This window comes from Hydra viridissima, unplaced genomic scaffold, assembly GCF_058129835.1.
Source record: "Hydra viridissima isolate aposymbiotic clone 2 unplaced genomic scaffold, HvirCarnegie_v1 scaffold_1, whole genome shotgun sequence".
Taxonomy (NCBI): Eukaryota; Metazoa; Cnidaria; class Hydrozoa; order Anthoathecata; family Hydridae; genus Hydra; species Hydra viridissima.
Genome location: NW_028324300.1, coordinates 19,345,497 through 19,366,019, shown reverse-complemented (window position 1 = coordinate 19,366,019; position 20,523 = coordinate 19,345,497). Strand labels below are relative to the sequence as shown.

Here is a 20,523-nt window from a genome sequence, read left to right as displayed (position 1 = left end):
AAAATATTTTTATCTACCTTTGATCCAGCATCTTTTTCCAATATGGTTCTCTATTTCTCTTAATATCCTTATCATATTTTCTGCCTTACATTCATATAGTTGATGCCCCCCCCCCCTCTTCTTTTCTAAAATGATGAAAGATAATTTGTAAGATGGAGGCAGGTAATTTTCAGTTTGTATCGGAAAGATTGTTTTCCTGCACGAATTAGTATTCTGATAAATTTATATAACTTCTTGCATGCTTCTGAAATTAGTAAGAAACGAATTTTAGACCTTTATATAACTTTTGCCATTTCACATTTTAACTCACCCGCCATATTTTTCATCAATCCAAACTATTTATATATAGTCGTCAATCCAAACCGTTTACATATATAACCTATCATATATATATAGCCTTTTTAAGTCAAAACTTTATATAAATCATTTGTGCATTTTTCGCTCATTTTCCATTCATATGATACCATATTGTCCTATTTTTCGTTTTCTGGAGCTCTGCTGTCAGTTTTAACATGGTTTCACGCGAATTTCTTATATTTAGTCTTCTGCAATCATTTTAAGTAGTCGAAGTATGAGAACAGTTAAATTTCAGTTAAAACTATCAACGTAAAAGATGATAAAAACATACGATAAGTTTTAACACGTTGTTGACAAAATTTTATTGACAAAACGACTTAAATCAGCACGATAATCAACAAAACAAATATAACAATCATAAATCTAAAAAACATTGTAAATGCGACCAAATCTAAAAAATCTAAAAAAAAACCTAAATCTAAAAAACATTGTAAATGCGACCAAATCTAAAAAATCTAAAAAAAAACCTAAATCTAAAAAACATTGTAAATGCGACCAAATCTAAAAAATCTAAAAAAAAAATCATAAATCTAAAAAACAAAGTAAATGCGACCAAATCATACTTTAACTAATAAAAAAAAAAGTTTTTATTCAAGTTTAATGTTAATCAATTTTATATCATAAAATCAAAAATTCAGAGCAATAATTTTTGTCAAATAAATTAAACTTTTGCATGTTAATGGTAACATTTACATATTAATTTATATGAAACAACCCCCTAATGGTACTTGAAATTTTATAACCCTGAAAAATAATCTTTTACTGTAGCAATTGTATGAAATCTAATTATGTTTTCAAAACTTGTGTTAATTCAATATTAATTTGATTGGTCAATAAGCGCTCCTATTTCTGTTTTCTTAAGTGATTTAAAGTAAGAAGAAGTATTTAAGTGAAATTCATCTTGAGGTTTGAGAAAAACTATTTGAATGCAACTGAAAGATTTAAATACTAAGTACAAATTGTTATTGCTGTAAAAAAATCGGCAACTTGGACTGTTTTTTCCTTCTTTCAAATATTTTTTACTAAAATTTAAATCTACACAAAAACAAGAAAAAAAATTAAAACGATCAAAACTGCTGCTTAATTAATGAAATAAAAATCTTTTTCACAAAAGGAGAATTTACTTTGGAGTATTTATCAATCTTTCCAAATCATTTGATAAAGTTAACCACAAGTTTCTGTCATTAAACTTGTTGGACGTTACTGACATGCACGGTATTAGAGGCGTAATAAACAGGTGATTGTAGTATTACCTATGCAACTTATTTATTATGAAAGTGGAAACCTCGAAATGTCTCATTTTAATCTTTTGCAAAGCTCCTCAAGAGGCAATGCAGGAGCTTCTTTGTTAAACTTACGTCATCTCTTGGTGGCGTCAAAAACTCTCAACTTTATGTATCTCTGCCAGTTTTAAAAAATTTGCTCACAAAAGCAAACTTGTCAAATCTGGCAAAGACACCAACCTTTCATTGAAGTAAACTCAGAGTTAAGAATTGACTTTGAGATTTTTAAATGCGCTTCAACAACTTTTTTTTTTTTTTTTTTTTGGTAGAGCCGTTGGACCGCGAACTTGTCAAATTGGTTTAGTAATAAACCTTTAAAACAGAACGAAAATAAAGTTTTTGCTTAACTAAAAATTATTGATATTCATTTTTGTGTGGTTTGATATTCATTTTTGTGTGGTTTATTAAGATTTACACAAAATACGGAGTATGATCTGCATTCAGTTCAATTTTCATGTGCTATAGAGAAAGAACAATCGTCTCTCTCGGTCGTCTATAGAAAAAAATTCTCTTTATTTTAGCATTCCCTTCTAATTATTCTTAGTTCCTGACTTAAACAAATCCTGTATTTTTTGTTCATTATAATAGGTGCAGTCATGAACTAGTAGCATGATTAACCTAAAATTTTATAACTAATTCGATATGATGCGAGAATATAGTTTTCAAAATAAAACTCATTAAAAGATATTTTTTCCACTCGTAAATAAAAAAACGTGGTGGACAAAAAAAAATGGAATCATTAAGAAGATTTATCTTTCATTAATAGCGCGACAAACAATTTTAGATTTATCAGAGTTAAAAAAGATTTTCAAAACAAACCTTTCATGTTTTATTTTCTGTACGTTCATAGATGATTTTCTCTCTAATTAATATAAAACTGACGGTGAAACTAAAAGTTCACTAAATACTGGTTTGGATTATTATATATAGAATCATAGAAAAATAAATTTTTTTACAACGTCGATAAAAAAAACTTTATACCAAACAGCATTCATTTTACAACAAGTTTTTGTTTCAAAAATAGAAATCCCTCACCAACTTTAACACAAAAAAGTTTGAAACACCTTTTAAATAATGCAAGTTTGACAGAAGATAATTTATTTTGGTGTGTTTTGTAATTTTTAATTTCATCTCACCTTAAGATAACGTGATGACAAATGTCATGTTGGTCATAAGAGAAACTAAAAAAATGTATATACATTAAGCAAAAGTGATTTTCACAGGTTTCTACTGAAACTAGTTTAATTCAATTAAGAAAATTCTGCAGAGATCTCAATAAGTGATACTCAGAGGGTGCTACGTCTGGACTATACGGTGGATGCAATAATATTTCCCACTCCAATTTTCGTAATTTTTAACGGTTCATGATGAAAGACAACACCTTTCTTTTTATTCGATTAAGACTATTTTCTTTCAATAACCTGGCGTATCCTTTCTACTCCATAAATGACTAAAGAATCCATTGTTTGTTCAACTACCGTAGCTCATAGTGGACAATACCCTTCCAGTCTCATCACATCTACAGCATTACCTTGTTAAACGTCAATTCTCATTTCACGAACTCTTATGACGGCTCACCAATCCTTAAGAAATCCATCAGTTTCACTGATTGGACGACCGGATCGTGAAAACATCTTTCCATAAAAGTTACCAGAACGAAAGCGAGCAAACCATTTCCGCCAATTTTGATTTTGATTTTGATAAAATACCTTTTACCCTACAAAACACAAATTTTTTCGCTAACCGGAACAATTGCGCATCTCATACTTTTCAAAAATCGCCCAAAGAATTTTTTTGCCTGAAGGTATATAAATGTTGAATCTGTTTTAAAAAAACTGATGGTATAAAGTTTTCATTTGCAAAAATGGACATTGTTTCATTTTATAGACGAAAAAATTAACTTTTGGTGAAAATGAACGCAACAAAAAAACCATTACACTTCCTGATAAATTAATATTTTTTTAACAAACGCAAAACAAAGTTTTAGAAAGAAAACTTAAATAAAATTATTTTAATATAAGGTTTTGACTTATCTTTATATTTATATATTTGTCATATTTCGTTTTTTTTTAATTATTTATTTTAATCCACAAATATTATATTGCGAAAGTAAGAGATATTTAATCAGTTTGAAAACACAAATGATTTGAAAACAAGAAAAAAGGTAAGCACATCTATGTTTGAAATTAATTGATAATTTATACAATTTTTTAAAATGAATGTCTTACCACTTTCTTATTATTATAAGTAATATTAATTATTAAGTAATTACTAAAATAAATGTCTTAGCACTTTCTTATTATTATAAGTAATGTTTTAATAATATAAATATTAATGTTTTTTTATTATTACTGAAGAAATAGTAAATAATTTATCTTTAGATCAGAAATGTCTACCAACAATACCAGACAGTACTTCAGCATGGCATTCTGGGATTCTCATTACAAAATCTCATTACAAAGATTACTTTGCAGCCAAAACAACGATTAAAATTTCCGGCTAATGATATTCTGAAAACTATAAAACATCAAAATGAGAAGCCTCCCAGATAATAGCTACCAGAGCATACGAGATTCCTAACTTAAACTTACATACAACCACATTGACTGACCTTATAACATGGAAAGAAGCCTTTAAACCTATCTTAACCTGTCAAAAGAATAATAGTGATCTAGAAAAATTCCTGAAGGGTCCTTGGCTATTTCTAAATTTCCCTGTTCACACACAAGGGGTTGAGAGGGTAGTTAAGGAGGTAAAGTTGATTTTCCTTATGCGTAACGATATATTTTAATAAAAGTTTAAGAAATATTTACTGCTATAAAATAGTTTTTAACCAATCAGATTTTTTTTGGTAACTGTAGCTTCTGAAACAGTCTTTAGTTTCGAAAAAAAAATAGTTTTATCCAAGCAAAAGCAGAAAATAGAGCAATGTCTCCTTTTAATAGCAAGAAGGACCTCTATCCATTTTCGAATTCATTTTTGTCATTTTTAGTGCCTATAACAGAACAAGTTAGAGGAATTAAATTATAAAATAAAATAGAGTTATTAGTTTTATTTTTGTTTGTTAAATTTTTTAACTTTGATATCGTATTGTAGAATAAGCATTTATGAAACCTGGCACTTACACATGGGATATGAAGGGGGGCTTATGCATCTCTCCAATTTTTCAAAAAAAATCCATATTTAATTACATTCAATCAAGTGAAAAAAAAATCCTTTTTTTATACCGTCTGTATGAGATTGTTTTACACATTTTAAACTTCGCTCCTCCCTCACCATTTGAGTTAATATTTGCAAAAATTAAGGTCAATTTTTGCAAATGTTTCGTTCATTTTGATAAATTTATCAATGTCCCCCCCCCCCCCCCCCCAATAAGAAAAAAAAATTCCTTGGGGCCGACTTTGCTAATGAAAGTTGAAACGTACAGGATGCCTTAACACATATACCTATTTCATTATTGAAGTATATTGTTTATTTTATACCGATATACAAAGCTAAAAATAAATAGGTAAAGAGCGGACGAACTAGTGAAGAAAACAAATATACCAAATAAACACCTATAGGCTTTATATGAGTATATAAAAGCCTTGTTTCTTCAATATTGGAATTGATTACGACTTCATTTAATCGTGAAGAAGTAGAGTTTTTACCGGCTTCAATTTGAAGTTTAACGATTCAAGTTCATGAGTTTTTTATCGTTGATAAAACGAAAGATTTCAGGGATAAGACATGAAATCTTAGTAGTATATAAATGCGGGTTCTAGCGCATTGACCCCTTTCCATACTTAAGGATGTGATCGTTGTCATCATCATGATAATAGGGTTCTAGCGCATTGATACCGTAATATATTGGGGGGTCTCGATGTTATTTCCAAGATGGCGTCTGTTGTAAATAAGATATAAAAATAATCATGTTATTTGTATACCCTTCAAGTTGGTTTCCAAAAATCTTTTATAAACAAATAAAACTTCACTAGACTATAAAAAAAATATCTTACATTGAAGATTGGTCATACAAAAATAGCAGTCTATCGTATGGTCCTTGCCTTCTCTTCATACCTTCGGTACACCAAATGACATGCAGTTTGCTTTTTCTCATTCCAGCGCCTTGAGGCTACGACACAGGCTGTGCTGCATATATGTTGGGCAAAACTTTTGTCTTGATCGCCAAGCATTATTCCAAAATATGCATTGTAAAGGGACTTTACGTATTATGGTGCATTGCTGATCACTAAAAGTTACCTTTCCACACACATAGCAGAATCTGTCGGGACTGTTTTTACACTTTCTATTAATTTTTATGAAATAAATTTTATTTATCTCATATAATAGCCTTTAAAAAATTGACAATGATAAATAAAACTTTACAAATATACTTTAGATACTGTTTATAGATATATTGCTACACAACTGTCACCTGGGAATTGCAATAAAATGGACACTGTTATATGCGGTAAAGAGCCCTAAGTCTGTATCTAAAACCTGATTAAAAAATTTAAATCCTTTATTCGGATTTAGAAGGCAAATTTTATCGAAAATCATCAAAGAAAACCCTGGGAACATTTTTGACGCAGGCCAGTGTTATCTTACATCACATTATATTATTTTTCAATATATTAAATTATATTATTGTATATTTCATTATATTATATATCATATTTAATACAATTCAGCTATTTTATATAATTTTATCAACCGAGTAAAGTTTAGTGTTTAAAAAACTCTCTAACGTTGTACACTAAGAAAGAAAAATCACACTTATTACCTGGACAAAAACTGCTTTGTGTGAACTTAAAAAATTTATTGGCAGAAAAAAAATCTCTTCTAAAAGAAACTTTTTTACGTCATCACAGAAAAGATAATCACATGCAGTTTGCATGTGATTTTGCTAAACCTAATCAAAAACTCTTCGCTTGATAAACACTTTAAAATCACCCAAATGTATACACTGCTACAGAATCTGTGCACCATTTCATTAATATTTTGTCTATATTTTTTAAAAGAGCTTTGTCATCATTTTTTGGCAAAAATTGTATATTTAAAAAATAGGTTGAAGAGACAAAATCAAATATTTTGAATTTCTCATATAATAGTTCAGAAACATTAACATTTTACCATGAGCTTCAGTTAAGCTATTTCTTTTTGCAGTATATACATTTCCACCAATACTAAAAAGTCTTTCACTCTCCACAGAAGCTTAAATACTTTACAGCAAGTTTTGCTAATAGTGGCATTTTGGTTTTCTGTGATTTCCACCACAACAAAGGATTGTTTTTTTTGTCAATAAGGTCTTCATTTGAGTTGAGTTGAATTTCATTTGATAAAGTTTCATTTGAAATTGAATTTTGTGGTTGACCGATTTGCTTAGAATTAAATCTTTAAAGTTCTTCAAAGCAATTGTCAAAATCCATTTCTACTATATCTTTGTATTCATTTAGTACTGTAACATTATTTGCATATTCTGAGTCAATAATTTCAATGTCTGCAGACTGATCATTTTCAGTAACTTTGATGTTTGTTATGTTTTCATGGGTTTTAATAAGTTGAATGGTTATGTTCTCAATACTTGTTTTAGCAGCTGAGAAGGTGTTTTCATTTTTGAACATTTTTAATCTGAATCTGGGATCAAGAAATGTCGACAAGATGATGTTATAGTTATCAGTATATTGTTTGAATCTATTCTCCATTGAATTAGTTAAATCAGTCAGTGTACTCTCCAGGCCAATGAACTTGTCATCAATTGAAGCTTTATTAATGAAATGTTTCAAAAACTGTATCTGCGGTATAATATCTGAGACAATAGAATTTCTTTCGCTCAAGCGAACACTGTTAGCAAAACACAAAGTTGTCCAATAATCATCTATTTGCTTGCATTTAATGAAGGAAGCTTACCAGTTTCAAGTGCATATATGGTTAGAGGTTTCCTTTGTTCATAAATTCGTTCTAACATATGATAGGTACTATTCTACCTTGTTGGAACATTTTGAATAAGTTTGTGCTTAGGAACATTGTTTGCTTCTTAAAGAGCTTTAAGTTCATGGCAGGCTTGGGGAGACTGGCTAAAATGCCCAACAATTGAAAGAGAGTTTGCAATGACATTCTTGGCTACTATTTGTTCAAAAATACACTCATTAATTACTAGTTGCAATGTGTGTAAAAAAACAAGGCATGCTATCATATGGGCCATCTTTAAAAGCTTTAACACTATTTGCACCATTATCTCTAACTATTAAATGACTTTTTTAAAGGTGATATTTTAAATTCAGCCATAAAATCATCAATTAGTTCAGAAATATTTGCTGCTAAATGTCTCTCAGGAAATGGAGCTACTCTAAGTATAACAGTTCTCTGATTAAATGTATTGTCTAAACAGTGACCTGTCAGGATCATGAAGCTTTCATTTGAACAACTGGTCCATATATCAGTAGTAAAGCTTATGAATTCAGCAATGTGTAATATATATTTCACCTTATTTATTATTGTTGAGTGAATTGATGGTTATTCTCTATTGGTACAAAACTTTATTATTTTTTTTGTTAAAGTTCATCGTACATTTAGGTTATAAAATGGAAAACCAGAAGTTTCAAGACAGAACTGAAAAAGAGAAGTTTTCTGTAAATTTAAGGAAGAATTTAGTTAAATCAAAGTTCAAAAAAAAGTTGGGTTTCATTGTTGACCAGCCCAAAGTAGGTTTTGGTAATAGCAATGATGGAAATACTTCAAGAAGAGCATTTGAGAACTCTGAGATTTTCTCTAAAGCTACAGGGGTTAATATAGAAGTTATAAATAGAAAGCACATTGTCCTTATTACAATGTCATATGGGTACCTATTGATACTGATCAATTTGAAGTTTGCTGTACTGACACAGCTAAAATTATTGTTAATAAATATGGTTGGTATATAATGCCACCCAGTGTTCACATAATTCTGATACATGGTTGCTCCATTTAAAATCAATATGATTTGCCGATTGCTCAATACTTTGAGGAAGCTCAGGAAAGCCTAAACAAGCAAATCCGAAATGCAACCACACAGCAAAAGTATCAAAAATTGACACTATGAAAGATCAGATGCACTACCTTTTGATTAGATCAGATCCAAAAATCTCAAGCATTTCATTTGTAAAACACAGGAGTTATCAAGGAAGAACTTTTTGCCTCCAGAAGAACTGAACTTGTTAGTAATTTAAGTTGTGAAAAGATTTTAATATTTTAGTTTGTTTATTTTTGAATTAATAAAAATGTTTGTGTGTGTGTGTGTGTTAAACACTGATAACGCGTTTTGTAACGCTTTCACGCGCATTTAACGCGTACGCGAATGTTTGTGTATTGGTAAAATAATGTTATATTTTGGGTCAAGGAAGCTAAATTTTTTACTAAAATTAGAATTTACAAATTTTGAAGTCCACTAACGCGCGTTTTAACGCGTACATGTGCGTAAAACAGGTAATTGGTGCATGTGAAAATAATTTTAGGTTCCAAATTTGAATTCCTTGACCCCAAAAACCTCTATTTTGATGTATAGTTTATGTCTAATGTACATGCATTTAATAGTTAGATAATATTTGCCGCTTTTAACTTAATCTGGGTCACTGTGCGCCGTGAAAAAATTTTCTGGCTCTAAGCAAAGAAATCAAACTAATTATATTAAACAATTTATCATCTGTTTTTTTGGCTTCGCTTTCATGGGAAGGCATGTTATCTGGATCTGAAGATGGTGTTGATCTGAAGATGGTGTTTCTTTTTCACGTTCTCTTCTTTCTTTGTTTTCAGTATCAACATCGCCTAGACTTTGTGATGGCAGAGCAATTGACTGGCTAGCTAATATTTTCCTTGGATTTTTTGTAACAACCAATCAGAGTGGAGCATTTCAAATAAAGGTAGAGATAGTTATTTTGTCAAACGGTTGGTGTAAATTGTATGAAGAAATATATTACATTTTGTTTAACTGCAAAAAGTTCAAGTGAAAATGTGATTATTGCGATATTATGGCTATTACTTTCGGTAATTTTTTTAGAATTATCAATTATTTTTGAACAAAATGGACCTTTTTCACAGAATACCCGACAGATTCGTTCGGGAATTATTATTTTAATTGGTAATCGGGTACCATAAGTATCAGTTAGGGGTTAAAGCGGGATTAGGTTAGTTCTGACTACCGTAACTTTTTATAAATCATCCTCATTCAACATCATTCTAAACATCCTAAAAATTAGATCGTGCCCACGCCTCTTTAAGAGCTATCTTAACAAAAAAATTTTTTCAATTTTTTTTTCTCAAGGTCATTTTAATTGCTATGGAAACGGCAGGTATAAATTGATCCAAGTTATTTATCCAAGCATATAATAAAGATAAACACGTTAGATATCTGAATACAAAAATTTATGTAAAATTTTGATAAATATTGCTTTTGTCTGTTAAAATAGTGTTTAGTATTGTTTGAAGTCAGACATTATTTTATGTTAAAAAATAATCAGAAGCTATTATTCAAAATATGTTAAAAAAATATGAGTTTTAATTAGTGGGCTAAAACTTATTCACAATACTGTATATCTTGTAAGCATTTGGCTTCGCTTCTATAAAATCATAATGGATGACGCAGAAAATATTCAAAATAATGACGGTTATGGAAAAAAGACATTCGGCCGAAACTCTGTACCGCTACAATTTGACCAGTGTTGGCCCAATAACAAATGCCATCGCAATGGCGTACAACTACTCGCCAGAATCATGCCAGACTCGGGCCTGTACTGGCCCGTTACTAATCTAATCGTCACAGCGTTCGATGATTCGCCGGAATTCTGGCCCAGTGTCGTAGGCTGTCTGGGAAGGGTAAGTTGAAACAATGCGGTTTAAAGAATGGTTTTATATATTTTTCCTACGTGTATCTTAAACAATATAACTATAACATTAACACGTCAGCTGTAAAAAACTTACAATTATTAAAAAAAAATTTCAAAAGTTATATCGATATTTTTTTTCTTTCGATAAAAAAATCTAAACTTCGTTTTTGAAGTTTTTTTGGGTTTTACTTTAAACTTAGAGGTATATAACCATAATAAAGTAATGGTAAAAAAATCTTTTTCAAACACGTAAAGCTAAAAAAAATTGATATTTTCAATATAAATAATTATATACAATGATATAGAGTGATTATGATGCCTATGGGGTAAGTTGCATCAAATTGCTTGGGGTAAGTTAAATCATAAATTAGCTGCGGGTTTTGTTGATTTTACGCACTTTTCCAGTTTTTTCTAATATAATGGACACTTTTTTAACAGCGTAGCAATAAATGAAAACAAAAACTTTATGATGAAGTTATGTTTATATAAGTTGTATATGTATATAATATATAAGAAGCATATGTATAAAAAAAACCCATATAAAAACTAAAAAAAGCCTGGAAAAAACTCATTAACCAAAGTTATCTCAAATTATCATCAAAGTCGCCATCTTGCCCCGTATGCGGGGCAAGATGGCGACTTTGATGATAATTTGATGATAGCTATGCAAAAAAGTCTACTAATCAGTTTTTAGCTAGTTCCAACATAACAAAATAAATATTTTAGTGCATAATAAAGCAATGTATTAATGTCTAAGCTACACAAAAGTTATTACAGTACAGGTTTATGGTAAAACATTTAGTTTGGCGAAACGACAAACGAGTCATCGTGCCCCGTTCATCTTGCCCCTAGGGTACTTAATCTTCAAAATGACTCAGAATTTTACATAAATAAGTTATCATAGCTTAATGCTACTTGTATGGCTTCCAAATTGAACTAACTAAATGAGAAATTCTTGCTTACCTTTGGCTGGTGATGTAATGATGAAATAAATCAAATTTAAGTGGATAAATCTTTTTCTTCCTTAATATAAAAAAAACCTTTTTGATAATTATCTTTGAATCCGAAAATAATATTTATAAAGAAAGCATAAATAAATCTAGTAGATGTAATCTACTTCCCTTTCAGTTACAGTCAGATTTCATATTTATTTGAGTTTTGAAAATAACAATATGTTTTCATCTTGCCCCATTCGTCATCTTACCCCATGTTCCCCTATATATATATATATATATATATATATATATATATATATATATATATATATATATATATATATATATATATATATATATATATATATATATATATATACAGTGGGGTGCAAAGAAAAAGCCACCGTGACATTTTTTTTTTATTTTAAGTATAAAATGTATAATCAAGCAAAACAAAAAAAATTGAATGTGGCAGTCAAAAATTCAGGAAAGAAGAGGTATGTATATATATACACTATTATTTATATAACAAAAGTCTTTAAAAATACAGAATAATATGGGCACATTTAATATTTTAGAAAACAACTAACGGATATGGATTTTGGACAAATTATTGAAGCTGCTGACCGAGGAGAGTCTCATAGAAGCATTGGAAAGCGTTTTAAATGACAAAACTCCACTATTAGCAGATTTGTGAAGAAATATAAACAAACTGGTACAACTGATAGGTCTATTGGATCAGGGAGAAAACCTAAAACTTCAAAAAAGGAAGATCGCTACATTCTTAACGCCGTCAAAAAAGATCGTAAAATCACATGTAGTGATATAAAACTAGATTTGAACCTTACTAATATCTCAAAGTGAACAATATCTCGTCAAATAAAAGAATCAGGTCAATTTTTTTCTGGAAAGCAAATAAAAAAACCATTTGTTAGTGAAATCAATCGCAAAAAAAGATTAAAGTGGTGCATTGAGCACAAAGATTGGACATGTGAACAATGGGCTAAAGTTATTTGGAGCGACGAGTCTCCTTTCATCTTGTTTTATAATGGTCGATCTCACTGTTGGAAATTAATTGGGAAAAAATTTAACCTCCAAACATGCAAAGCAACCATTAAACATGACAAAAAAGTTAATGTGTGGGGTTGTTTTAGCGCACACAAAGTTGGACTTTACCGGGTGAAAGGCACCATGGACCAGCATTTGTATCACAAAATCTTAGTTAATCAACTTTGACCAAGTTTAAAAGTACTTTTTCCTCATGTTGACTACGTCTTTCAACAGAATAACGATCCCAAACATACAGCACGGTTGAATAAAAGATATCTAGAATCTAAATTGATACCAGTTATGTCTTGGCCAGCACAGTCTCCTGATTTAAATCCAATAGAAAACCTATGGTCTATATTGGATAATAAATTAAAAGACCATAGGGCAACAAATGAAGATGAACTGTTCCAAGATCTTCTTGTTGGTTGGAATGCTTGGCCAAATGACTTATTAAAAAGACTTGTAGATAGTATGTCTTCTAGATGCGCAGAAGTCATAAAAAACAAAGGGTGGCCAATTAAGTACTGATACAACTAAAACTTAAAAAATACTACAAAAATTCTAATTTCTTTTTATTAAACGTAATATACAATAATATCAAAAGGATTTCTATCAAAATTGTCTTATATTACTTTTATTATATTAGTTTAAGATATTTTTTTGGCTTTTTTTATCAAAAAATTGAGTGTGGCTTTTTTTTTGCACCCCACTGTATATATATATATATATATACATATATATATATATACATGCATTTATATATGCATAATAACTTTAATCATTCATATATAAATAAATGATGACGTAGGTTAAATTGGATAAGTAGGTTAAGTTAATACTCCAGTAAAACAGCAACACGATTGAATGTAATTTTTTGCATTAAAAAAATTGTTTTTTAAACAAAATGTTATTGTGTTTTTATATCATAAAAACAGAAAAAAAACAGAACATAAATATCCTAAATCCTCCTCTTGCCTTTTTTTAAACTTAATTGTTGTTTATCTGACTAAGAGAATTTTTTTTTTTTTCAAAAACAGTTTATAGTTTACTAACCAAGCCAGGTATATGTGAAGTGTAGCATAAAAAATTTTATTGCAGCTCAAGGAAATCTCTACTTTCTTTTATTGCAGTTATAAAATTTTTGTTGTCAAACAGAAATTACACATTAACAAGTCATTTTTTTGTGAACTCTGCAAAGCTTATACTATTAGAGCTTTGTGTTGCAACTTATCCCTTTCACTGTTGCAACCTGCCCCGATGCAAGGTAAGTTGCAACATCTTTTTTTTCATTTTTGTTTCACTATTGCGGAATAACAAAGTTTTATATTATATTTATCAATGATGGATTAATATGTCACTAAGATCTATTTAATAACCCTGAAAAAAAAAATTTCAAATATTAAAGTTTAAGGAGATAAATGTTGTTTTTTAAATTTTGTTGCAACTAGCCCCGGCTTCCCCTAAACAAATGTATACTCTTTTTTTTTGATATCTTTCTTCTATTTGTCTTTACAAATATTACATATATTAAAGTCAAAAAACGACTAAAACAATATGATAAAAAGAAAAAAAAAAACATATAGGAGAGCACTGGCGCACAGTGGGACGAAATCCCGATTTCGTGGTCAAAAGTCAAATTTTTGAGTTTTATGTTTTCGTCTTTTTACGTTCAGATCTTGTTCACAGGTAGTCCTAGAACAAAATTCCGAACAGGGCAGGTATATACCTGCTCTAGGGTGGCCTGGACATCAGTTGACATTTAGCCTCCGTTCGGTACGCACTAAACAAGTGGACACGAGAAAAATTCTTCGCCTGTTTTAAAGTGCTGTTAAACTAAAGAAACTATTTCAATTGGAATTCGGCAAAAAATGGAACTTTCTGGAGGAATGTAGAATATATGGTTATGCACTGTTATTGCTAATTTTAATTTTTTTAATATTTAAATCGCGCGACAAGTAAACATAAAAAGTTGTAAATATTTTTATCTGAAATCGATTTTCTAATGTCATTTAAAAAATTCAACCGCGGTTATCCACCTTCTTTCGACAAGGAATTGATAATGTATAGTGTTAAATATAACATGTTAAAAAACTGGCTGCCATTGAGTGCCATTTTAATAGTGAGACTAGTTTTTATGGAGGAATACGTGGTGCGGCATTAATCTATTAACATAGATTAATGTCTGAAAATGGTCATGGAAATTAGTGAATTAACATTATTTAATGGCACTAATTACTTTTTAATACAATAATTTATTATTTTAAATATATGCTTTACAAGTTACTTCTCATTCCGTTTTATGATAATCTCAAAGTTTTATAAAATAGTCCTCAAAGAACTCTCAGCAGTTATAACTGTATTTTTTTTTACAGAGTCTTCCAAATCTTCAAATACGGAATTGTCAAGAAAAGATATATTCTTTATGGTGAAAGACAGTTTAAAAAATGAATATAAATTCATCATTGATGTTTTGACAGATGCAATTTTCAAATAAACGGAACATGTGATACAGGTAGGCGAGGATGAAATGTCATTATCACGGTAATTTTCAAATTTTCGATCGAGATGGAGAGCAGCAGGAAGATGGAAAGATTTTTTTCGGAAAAAAATTGAAGAATGGTTGAAGGGCACCGTACAATTTTCAAAATTATCCAATACTGAATGCACAACACCTGAGAAGATTGTGAAGAATGATAATAAAAAAGGAACATGTGGGCGACCTTCGCAATCCTTTGCTTCATCTAGTGATAGATCAAAGAGGCGAAAGACTCAAGAAGCACGTTCTACTTTTTCTACAGAAGAATTGGCATATGCTGCTCAAATGAGTTTAAGGACTTCTGGTCAAGTACATGCTGCTCAAGTTGTTAAAGATATCACGTTAACAACCCCAACAAGAGCCTCAAAATATATATCCGCTGTTAAATCACAAAATGAAGTACCTTTAACCCCAGATGAAGCACTTTCTTTAATGATCGAGAAAGGATAATCTGTACATAAATTGCTGATCCATGGAGCAAAAATTGTAAAATATGCCTTTTTACCGATTGGACAACTTTCTGAAGATGCCCAAGAGTCACGCAATAAGGACATTAAAAACTTCAGATTACATCATTCAAGAAAATGCTCAAGAGAATCGAATATGAGAGACATTTTTAATGGGCTCTTATTGTCGTAGAACTTATATACGATGTAAAGAATTTTTATTTCGGTATTTATTTCTTGTAAGAGAGAGATAAGTAACAAAATGCTCGTTTTTATATAACAACTAAAAGGAAGCGTTGGAGGCTTGAACGTCTGCGCGATTGCGCCCAACATTCGCCCAACATTAATTTTTAACTAAAAGTTCAATGTCATCTTCATCGCAAAATTTCACTTGAATAACCTTTTCGTCCATTGTTTTATATGAGGCTTCCAATAAATATAGCTTGTTTATAGGTCGTTCGATGACAATTGGTTTTCCATTATAAACGTACCTAACTTCTGCTGCTCGAGTTTGCTTGTCATGTGATTTTATTAATTTCTGTACTATTCCAGTTTTCCACAAACCACGTTTAGAATTTGGGTCATGAATTAATACAAAGTCATTTAATGCAATTTGATTTGTGCCATTTCTTTTTCTTTGTTTATGATGTTCTCTTAGCTCTGTGATGTACTCTTCTCGCCAGCGCTTCCAATAATGATTTAGTACACTCTCAATATATTTCCTACGTGTATCTAAATTGTATTCTATTAGGTCTTTCTTAAATGTTTTAAAGCTCATTGTTCTACCATTTAACATGTGATTCGGTGTTAATGGGGTGTCTCCAGGCATTTCGTATGTAAATGTAATTGGGCAATTATTAATAACGGCTTCAACTTCGGCTAATATGGTCAGAAGGTCTTCGTATGTAAGGCGGGCATTTGCTATTACTTTGCGGAGGCAACGTTTTGTTGAAGCAACAAGTCTTTCGAAGAATCCTCCCCACCAGGGCGCAGCGGCAGCGTTGAAATGCCATGATATACCGCGAGATGAAACGAAATCTTGAGTAATTTTAGATATGAATTGTGAGCCGTTATCGGAAATGATTTTAGTAGGCGCGCCTCGTTTCGCTATAAACCGTTACACAAGATTCAGCTATAGTTTTCACTAGCAAGATTTATATATTGTCCGTTAAGAGGAGAACATATATCTTTTACGTAGCAAACTATTCGTATTGTGCGGCCGAGTAGACATTTAATTCGTAACTCAACTTTTTCTAAGATTTCTGTTGTATTGTTGTTACCAAATGTTTTTATACATATTTCTTTCGTACCTAATGTTTTGACTTTTAACTTTGAATGTAACTCAGGTGATATATAACTTAACTGAGAGCAATTGTCAAAAAGTATTCTGCAATTATGTAAATTGCCATCGTTGTCCAAGACTTGAGTTGATGCAGTTTGTAGCAAAACAGATTGTTGACCCTCAGATGTAGCTTCTGCAACTGAGGTCAATTGTCCTTCAGATTGATTATGATGAGATTGATTTTGTAGGTTAGAATTCTGTGTATCGATACATAATGCAACATGATGACGACGTCCACATTTAAAACATTTTATTTGAGATGAACACTGTTTACTTATGTGACCACATCCTAAACATTTGAAGCAGAGTTTTTTATCACTAATGATTTTCTTTTTTGATTGAATATTCGTAACTGATCGACAATATTGTGATTTATGTGGCTGGTCACAAAATAAACATTTATTTAGTTTTTGGAGATCTCTTGGATTTGAATAGGAATTGTACCGATGGGGTATCCTGTTAAACGAACTAGATGAATGAATTCGATTTGATTCCCTATTCTTTGCACTAGTAAGAAATATTTCTGTAGTAGTAAACCTGTCTAATTTATCTAATGAGTTAGTTAATGCTTTTCTCGCGCACGCAATTCAGTCTTTAGAATATCAACTACTAATTTAACATCCCAGCTGTCATTGTTATTAAATTGACGGTTGACAATTAATGTTAGTTCTTCTGGTATCTTTTCCAAAATTACTGGGAGAAGAAGAGGTCCGTACATATTGCTATTAATACCTAGGTTCTCGAGACTTCTTACTTGTATTTCTAAAATGTCAAAAAATTGTCTTAACTTTTCAATTTTACTAGTACTATGAATTTTTTCTAATGGCAAGAGTTTACGCATACGTGATGATATAAGAGCTTGCTTATTGTCATATCTTCGTTTAAGTATTATTTCTAATGCAGCCTTGTAATTTTCGTTTGTCAAGGCGAGACCGGTTATAGAGGCTAGGGCAGGTCCCTGAAGTAAGTTGCATAAGTAAGTCATTTTTTGGATGTCAGATAAATCATCATTAAGATCGATTGCACAATTAAAGCTTTCTGGTCTGCCATCAAATGGTTCTAGTTTTAATATAGGAAGTTTGATTGTTTTATTTTTAGAATTACTTGATAAACTTAAGGAATCGATCTTGGGATCGTGTTTTTTTAAATGCCTGTTAATAATTGAAAGCTCGTTCTTACATAAGAGTGTAAATTCTGTGGACGATTCTGCCTCCTGTTGTAGTTTATCATCATTTTCAATAAGCAAGGAAATTTCTTCATCAAATTGAATAACCTTAGTGAATTTCTCATTAATAGTGTCGCGAATATCGATTAAAAGTTGATATTGGTTTTCGTCATTGTTATTAGATAGAATTTCGGATGATTTTTTAAAAAGTTTATTTAATAATTTCATATTAACCGTTCTAAGTCTACGTTTTGATTGCAGGTTTGACATTTTGGCAAAATTAACAAACTTTATAACTCGACAATAATAATAATAATCTGGTATCTGAACTGATTAGAGCGTGATGTGAATTTAATAATCAATCACGAGCAATTCGTCAGCTCGGAATACAAGTGTCGTATACGACGCTGTGTTTAAATTGAGAATTTTGCATTTAAAGTTTAAAGTACAAAATCTCTTTATGTAAATTTAATTACAAGTTGAAATTTAACAAAGTTGACTAAAATCAATATAAGTTTTTGTTTAAATTGTCAAAAAAACAAACAAAAAAAAACTTCCCCTGTAACTTTGAGTACGATTTTTCAAATACGACAAATGTATTTCGAAATCAGAACATTTTGTCGGAATACAATTGTCATAGATGCAATTAATTTGATAGTAGGTGAATTAAAGTTAAATTACTTATGTTGTAACTAACAATGACTTATAGCATTAATATAATTTTAGTTTGACTGTCTCTCGCATTTTTTTTCTTTAATTCATTCCCGGTAACCAATTTATCGGCATTATATACAGAAATATACAGTTTTCAATCTTCAAGCTTCTTATATAAAAATTAATAAGCTTCTTATACAAATATACTTATTGACAAATTGAGTATGATATAAGGTTTCACTTACTCAATTTATAAATAACTAAATATTCACAATTTTTTCTTTTTTTACATTAAGCAATTTTTATTACCATTATTTATTTTTGAATAATTAAAAATAAAATAACTAATTTATCACACATATCTTTTAATTTGTCTGTGAAAAATGATATAAAAAAGTTAAACCTTAAATATAAAAAACAAACATTTTTCATTTTTGTACCTTTTTTTTATAATAAAGAAATAAATATATAGAATGTTTATCAAAACATTTTACAAAGTGATATATTTAATTGTTCAGGCTTTGTGACTTAAAAAGAGTATTATAAAATTCAAGATCATCGGCAACAAAATATTTGACTCAAGGTCATTAATTTTTTTATCTGAGAGCAAAAAACGTGTTGAATCATTTTTTAATGGAGGAAATTCTTTCAGAACTTTAACTTTCTGCTTATTTTTTCTCTGAGGGGTACCTTTTACCAATCTTTCTTCAATTAACTGACCAAAGAACGATTTTTTGAATTTAATATGAAAAGGTAGATGTTTTTCATGACACATTAGTTTTACCTTTGCAAAAGGCGCTTTATGGAAATATAAAGACTTTGAAGCAAGTTTGAAGTTTTTGAAGTCATCTTTGTACATTTATATGACTTTCAATTCTACTGCAGAAGTTTTTTCAATAGATGACAGTAACTTGAATAAGGTAGGAGGGCTGTAAATCTATTGTATTGGAAACTATTTATCAAACTGCTTTTTAAAAATAGAAAAATTATTGTTATTAAAACAGTAACTTAGAGTATTATAAAAAAAACAATGCATAAATACAGTTGATGTAAAAATAAATAAAAGGTAATAATGAAAGAAATTTCAAGAGCTTATTTAGAATGTAAAAATAATGATCTCTTTAAAATTATTTGAACACAAGACGTATTGTAATGAAATCTTTGTACACAAGTATTATATATTTGCTTTTCATTGCTAGGAGAAATTATAGTAGAAAAAGATGAATATGTAGGACCTTCCGCTACATATCCAGGAGTTTCTTCCTCCATTTGCTGGTTTAGCTCCAATACTATTGGTATCGGATTATCAGCATCAGAAGCCATAAAATACTCCAAATTTGTTATGAAATATTCCATATTTGTTACTTATCTTTAAAAACAAACTACATATTTATAAATACTGTTTAGTCCTTTTAATTACGAGTAATAATTTTTATTTACTGAACATTTCGATTCAATTCAAAGAAAAAAAAACAAATGGGATGTATCACTTTTTATTTACAAAAAACACATGTTAAAAGTAAACAAATGAACGGAATATACGTAGTTAAATCTAAAGTCACGTGAGCAAATAGAAGGCTACTATTGGTCTACGCTAACTACAACAATTGTACCTCGAGCGTCTCGTATAAAAAGTTGATTTACGACAAATGATCTACTGAACTATATTGGAAAAAAATTTAATTGAGCTATCGGATAATTTTTTTAAAAATAAGTCCACAAAAAATAGATTGTTCGCATATATAAGTCATTTTTTTCAAAAATGTCGAATACGACACTTGTATTCCGAGCTGACGAATTGCAAATCGAAATAAGAATCAGCGACCTCGAAAACACATGTGTAGGTAATTTGGGAATTTTGGCCACAAACTCAGGATTTCGTCCCACTGTGTGACGGAAGTTCAAAAACGTG

General features: G+C 30.0%; 2 protein-coding genes across 4 annotated transcripts in view; one reads left to right on the top strand and one right to left on the bottom strand.

The window, feature by feature from the left end:
- The window catches only part of LOC149893764 (ATP-dependent DNA helicase PIF1-like), a 265,925-nt gene that overhangs the window by 85,624 nt on the left and 159,778 nt on the right, over positions 1 to 20,523 (top strand). The window lies entirely within an intron of this gene.
- Positions 1 to 20,523, bottom strand: part of LOC145195475 (NACHT, LRR and PYD domains-containing protein 3-like) — a 95,084-nt gene that overhangs the window by 26,585 nt on the left and 47,976 nt on the right. For 2 of the 3 annotated variants that reach the window (XM_090076316.1, XM_090076309.1), the window contains exon 1: positions 18 to 635. The exons of the other annotated variant lie outside the window; for it this stretch is intronic. Coding sequence is in view for 1 of the 2 variants with exons in the window: in XM_090076309.1 (XP_089932435.1) it covers positions 18 to 75 (58 nt within the window). In the remaining variant the exon portion in view is untranslated. Of the gene's footprint in view, positions 1 to 17; positions 636 to 20,523 lie in introns of those variants that run through there. 3 annotated transcript variants of the gene reach the window in all.